This window comes from Hibiscus syriacus, unplaced genomic scaffold (genome assembly GCF_006381635.1).
Source record: "Hibiscus syriacus cultivar Baekdansim isolate YM2019G1 unplaced genomic scaffold, ASM638163v2 tig00111779_pilon, whole genome shotgun sequence".
Classification (NCBI taxonomy): Eukaryota; Viridiplantae; Streptophyta; class Magnoliopsida; order Malvales; family Malvaceae; genus Hibiscus; species Hibiscus syriacus.
The window spans coordinates 2,054,168-2,060,495 of record NW_024063176.1 but is presented as its reverse complement, the minus strand read 5'-3'; the positions used below and the strand labels follow the sequence as shown (position 1 = coordinate 2,060,495).

Below are 6,328 nucleotides of genomic sequence, written 5' to 3'. Positions count from 1 at the left end.
AAATTATTCGAGTTTGACTCGATCAACACTCGATTCAAATGAACTTGACTCGAGTTTGAATTCGACTCAAGTTCTTAACTCGAAAAGTTTGTGAACAACTCCAAAAAATAATTTATTAAAATTTTATTTTTTTAATTAAATTATTAATAATATTAATATTTATATATTATTTTTAAAAGAAAAATACAATATAAGATTTTAATGTAATTAAGGTTTAGGTTTAAGTTCGAACTCGAACTTCAACCAAGCTAAATAGAAGAACGTTTCAACTTCAACATTTTTAAACTCGAGTCGAATTTTAATTTTTGATTTTGCGTTTGAATCATGCTTGACAATATTCAACTCGTAAACTTTCAAATCGAACTTAATTTTAAAATTTTTGAATCAATTTAAGTTGTACTCGTCTCGTTTACAAGATTTGACAACATCAAAAATTTAAACTTCAAATTTGACTTCAATGATTTTGCATCTTATAATGATCAACCGTCCAAACGAAATGATTAGAAACAGTTGAAAGACAGGATTGTATTAATATCAAACTCAATTGTACAAAGATCAATGACTTCTATCCAAAAACATCTCTCAACTAAACTAGTGAAATTCTACAGTTAAATGCACAGGAGATTAAAAAGTACAAAAGAAAAGAAAAAGATACGTCGGACGGTCCAGTTTCAAGCATCAAGCAAAGGGATATATTTTAGATCAGTGCAATACCCTATTCTAAGCTGAGCAACCATTAGTTCATGAACCGTCAGCATCTTCACTTATTGGAGCTCGATTTACTTGATCAGTCGATTCGGTGCCCCAGTTTACTTGATTCAATGTTGATGGAATACTATCCATTTGGTTAATACCAGGGGAAGGATTCTCCTTGTCATCTGTTGCTGGCGTAGGAGTATCTTTTTGACCGGGTAAAGATGGGTTGGAGTCCATAAGATCGATCTCCGGTCGAGATGTAGTTGGTGGAGAAAGGTTTTCTTGGTCTACATTGTTCTCGACACTTGCGTATTCCGAGAGGAGATCCATGAACTCGTTAAGTAATCGCTGGACTTTTCTATTCGACGCCATTGCAGGAAGAATGTCTTCTCTTAAAAGTTTGTGCTTTTCCATTCCCTGCAAAGATCCAGATAGGGTCCAAGAACGGATATGTGATTGGACTCGTAACATAAAAAGCTGCACAAAAACAATGTAGAGTATTTATGCAAGATTGGGACGAAAGACTTACGAGTACATAAGCATCCCAAGCGGGATTATTGGCATCTGGAGCCATTCCAGTCGGTGGTCCGAGAAAACTTTCACAGACTTCTCGTAATCGGGACTCATCTGCTTCTCTACAAACACAACAGCGTATATAATTTGTCAAGGAGTTATTTTTATGATAGCATCACGATAACCAAGAGAGAAAATATATAAAGATGCACTGAATACAAGCTTCGCATCACAAGTTGTAACGAAAAGAGCATAAGGCAATAACGAGGAAGCAACACAAGTTTTTTTTCCTGCTATAAACACTCGTAAATGCTTTTGGTAGGGGGTAAGAGGAAAATGCCTACCTTGCAAGGAAGCGTATGTAGGAAAGAAGGCTTTGGCGATATTCGTTGGGAGATTTCAGAGACAAAGAAGATGCCAACTGAGCTTCTAAATGAGCTCGCGTCTGCACTCCATCATCGGTTACCCTGTTGCAATACATAATCACTTGAAATTCTAGGACCAATAAAGTTAAAAGTTCTTAAAATAATTGAAAACCAGGAATCTATGGAATTATCTCTTTAGCAGGTATTACGTCGATGAATATAATCAAAATTCATGCCACCAGAAGAGACTATATGCCAAACAATACTCGATATTATATCTGATATGACTTAATGATATTTAGGGCAAAACAGTGTGGCAACAAACCTGCTCCAGCCTGGCTTTCTGGCCAAATATTTCCTGACATCTACTTGCAGGGCAGCCAGCTCACCAGTCTGGGTTGAACCCAAGTTCCAAGAACTAGCGAAATTAGAAGTAGGGAAGCAGTCATCAGCAACCCTCAGCCAACACATGAGACTCATGTCAAAGAGAAATGCATGCCGAGTCGCCAAAACAACAAGAGGAAAGCCAGATTTTGATAACTTGACTGATATAACTTTGATTGTCCCTGAAAAGAGTTAAAAATGTAAGGAAATATGTTTAACATCCCATATGAACAAGACATTACGAGTTGTCAACCAAGGACCACGAAACAACAAATCCTCTAAGGACACATGAAGGCTCGAAATATATAAAGTACATGTACCTTTCATAGACGATCTCTGGTCCAAAGTTATTAGAGACTCCAACGAATCATGGAGGAGACAGTTCCTATTGAAGAGATCCCACAAATACAAAGATCCTTTCCTTGTTACCAATAATAATTTCCAGCTCTCATCACAATCTACAAAAGTTGCTGCAGATCCCAGCATCATGGTTGGCAAAGCACGTCTTCCACACTTTGTATAAACCTTCAAAAACATAAGAAAAAAAGGACTAAGGTACATTTGCCAGACAATTTATGAAATCTCATCGGACTATTAATTGTCTATTGTCCGGAACACTTATTAAGAGGATAAAGAAACAACAATTCTGCCCGGCTAGAAAAGAGTGCTTGTTCTTTACCTGTAGACACCCATCTTCACATCCAACAGCCCAGAAGTTTGCATTTCCAGCTAAAACAGAGACTTTTCCTGAGATACGGTCCGACCACAGATTTTGAGCCCCCCTTGTGCACACGATTTCAGTTTCTTTTGTCATACATGCATTTCCCACACCAACAATGTCATTCACAGCATGTTCCCGGGGACAAGCTTCCAAACAAATTGGAGACATATCATCCCCTTCTTTCTTGTCAAATACCCTAATTGAAAAAGATTTGGTAGAGCTAACTGAGGAACCTGAAGGCTTCGAGCTTCCAGGCTGTTCTACATTGATGCTATGATCTTGGTCAGCAGAAACTTTTTCAATAACCAGACTGTCAGTAACAGCAGCCCGAGCAGTGACCCCTGAGCACTCCTTTAAATCAAAACTTCTACCAACGGCCCCCCTGATAGTAGTTTCTCGTAAACTACTATCAGCATGAACTACACTGTTATCATTTTTCCTAGGGTCAGAAGATGCAACTGGGAAATCTAGTGCTTGAGCTTGAGCACTGCCAGAAATATTCTCCTGCTGAATGGGAACACCGACGGCTTCAGGAATAATTCTCTTTCTACCATCAGCTCTTCTGTATTCTCTTTGTTTCACAGGACTAGAAACCCGGACAGGTGTCACCGTTTTATTTAATCCATCACTAGAGGAAAGTCTGCTCTTCTTTCCATCATTATTCTGAGGCTCGGAACTTTTGTTTGATACCCCCAACTCAAGAGAGGATTTTACAGGTATCTGGTTCTGCTGAACATCCAAAGCTACTTTCTTGCTCGAGGTTTGCTTCGCTGAAGCAGCTTCGAGTAATAATTGTGCCGGGCTTTCAGCCAAATTTGACTGTCGACCTCTGACATCACCATAACGACTTCTCTTTAGCTCGTCAAGTTCAGCATCACTTAGCTTGTGGCCAAGTTCTTTCACTTCAAAATGGAAAGTAGCCACCGTTCCATCCAATGAGCAGGCGAAGAGAGAATAGCCATCAGGGCTCCTGTTCATGAAAATAGATTACTATGAAGAGATAAATATTTAAAAAATTATATATTTTGCTAAAATCAAAATCTTTACCAGGATAAATCCACAACACTTTGACCGAAGAAATGCTTGGCTACAAAGAGTGGGCGAGGACTTGCAGTTGTCCAAACTGTTATAGTGCGGTCCTGACTTCCGATTGCAATGACATTGTATGGCTGTGATTCTTTCCCCCCAGTCTTAGCAGCTCCATTTACCCAGCCAACAGGAGTGCCTTTCGTTTCATGTGAATTGGCAGAATTCCTTCTGAACATAGAGTGATTAAACTTTACAGCAATGATCGGAGCATTGTGGCCTAAGAAATCAAATGTGGCAGCCCATTCCCCTCTCTCGAGAACAGGTGCAGAATGCCTTGGCTTTTGGTACCCATGAGTAGTAGTTATGAAATGGCCACAGGGCGACCATCCGAGCCGCCTGAAAAACGTAGATCCCAACTGAAAAGAACATGTTTTCCATCAGAAAAGAAACAGAATGTCTAAAACCAAAGAAAATTCCATCAACACAAATAAACGAACTGATTTTGTCCAGTGGCCATCTGTTTTATGAGCAAGGCTCCAGTCACTCGTTCGCCATATAATAACTGTCTTGTCATCGGATTGGCTCGCTATGAAAGATCCAATGGGATCCCAGGCAACTCCTTTAACGAGACTAGAATGACCCCTAAGCACAGCTGTGCAGATGCCGTTACTCATATTCCATATGTGGATGGTGTTGTCCAAACTCCCACTAGCCAACATCGAGTCATCAGGAGACCAATTAAGATCTACCTACTTCAAGCTCGGAATAAAAGAAATGTCTCAGTTAGACCATATCCAGTGCTTATCGGAAACCACTACATTAAACTAAATGATGATTCAACAACTGAGTTTCAAGGTAAAATAATATGCTCATGTCAAGAATGAAAAACCAATCCATAGCACTGTAACACAATAAAACTAACTATAATAGAGTTGAGCTCTTATCAATGGCTATATATCTCAACATGATAAACAATATCATTACCACATCTGCAGTGTGTCCCCTCAATGTCATTGCAACTTTCCAATTCTCAACATCCGGGGGCTCTCCGCTGCCGAACTCGGTCGTCCCAGAGCCAGGCTTTCTCTCGTGAATCAGAATCACTTGATCATCGGACCCTGAAGCAACAAATCGACCATGCTTAGCCCACCTAACGCAATTGACAGACCCGAAATGGTCGCGCAAGGTTGCGAGAAGCCTCAATGTAGATTCATCCTTTCCCAAGTTCCTCCCAACAGATTCCATGTTCCATACTCGAACCTGAAATTTAGACAGATGCAAAAGCAGAACACAACATATTAATTCACAACAGAACCTGATTATCAGCAAAATCAGATGATTTCTATTCCTATATCAATGTAAACACCATCTATAGTAAATTTTGCAACTAACACAGAAAGAAAATATCAAAAGAGTAAGAAATTTAAAATATACATATACCTTGTGATCACCTCCACCAGTAGCAAACCTAAGACCACCAGGCTGAATATCAATGGAGAATATCTGCATTCCCTCATGCCTAACCCAGCTTGGCTTCTCAGCAATCATTTTTCCTTTTCTTTTGCTACTTCACAACACCCTTACAATTCCCACTCTTTTTTTCACAATGTTTGGTGAAAACTCAAACAAATGCCGGCAAAGTTCATAGCTTTTCAAAGAAAGAAAAATCCCCACAACTTAAAAATAAAGAATTAAACCCTAAAGTTCCTTGGAACCCAAAACCCAATTATGCAATATGAAGAAAATCCCAGACAAGAAAAGTGACACTTTACCTAGTTTTCTTCCTGAAAAAAGAAACAGATGGGGGAAATGTGAAATTTTAGGGTTTTGATGTTCTTAGAAGTAAAGAAGAAGCAAAGCTCGAAGTGAAACAAAGAAGGCAAAGAAAGAACGAAATACCCACAAATACATGAAAACAAACCAAGAGATCTTTAAAGAAGCAGAAAGGGATAAATTTTGGTCACCTAAAGGTCAAGTTTGAGATTTAAAAAGATATATTCAGAAAATTTGAAGACAAAAAGGAAAGAATATAAGATAGGGTTTTATTTGTTATTTGTTAACTTTTTTTTATAGTACATTGTTGTTTTCCCAAAACACTTCGAAAAATCGGATTGTCTCATGAAAGACAGGTTAATATACGATTAATATACGGTGTTACTGGATACATTATAATATATTTAATAAATTCGGTTTAGCGCTACCTGAAATATCGAGTAATAACAATGTTGTAGGTGGAAATCATGAAGAAAATATTAAAAAAATTGACAACCGGCAAACTTAGCTTGTCGGTTTGTGTCGATACAAATTAAAAATGTATCGATCCATAGCAATATAACAGGTAAAAATATGATAAAACCGGTGTCATTATGATAAAACCGGTAAAGCGCAACCGGATATATTGAAAGTGTCGATAAATTAATTTAAGTGTCGACACTTTTGTAATTTAAAAGATAATAAGTTATAGCGCCTAAAAGGTGTCGATACTTTATAAAAATGTGTCGATCCATAGTAATATAACAGGTAATAATATGACAAAACAGGTCTCGAAATGATAAAACCGGTAAAAAACTACCGGATATTTTGAAAGTGTCGATAAATTAATATAAGTATCGACACTTTT

General features: G+C 38.1%; 1 protein-coding gene across 2 annotated transcripts; it reads right to left on the bottom strand.

The window, feature by feature from the left end:
* Nucleotides 1–497: 497 nt before the first annotated feature.
* Nucleotides 498–5,586, bottom strand: LOC120170339 (protein HIRA-like). Of its 2 annotated transcripts, XM_039178297.1 has the most exons (10): nt 5,149–5,586; nt 4,693–4,968; nt 4,206–4,457; nt 3,727–4,124; nt 2,638–3,649; nt 2,279–2,483; nt 1,900–2,140; nt 1,554–1,676; nt 1,226–1,331; nt 498–1,113 (listed from the first exon to the last, which is right to left on the bottom strand). In XM_039178297.1, the coding sequence occupies exons 1-10, from the start codon at nt 5,254–5,256 to the stop codon at nt 742–744; spliced, it is 3,093 nt and encodes a 1,030-aa protein (XP_039034228.1). In that variant the 5' UTR covers nt 5,257–5,586; the 3' UTR covers nt 498–741. The 2 variants fall into 2 exon arrangements, with proteins under 2 accessions (XP_039034228.1, XP_039034229.1); XM_039178298.1 differs by lacking the exon at nt 5,149–5,586 and having other exon boundaries at nt 4,206–4,460; nt 4,693–4,832.
* Between the last annotated feature and the right edge of the window lie 742 nt (nt 5,587–6,328).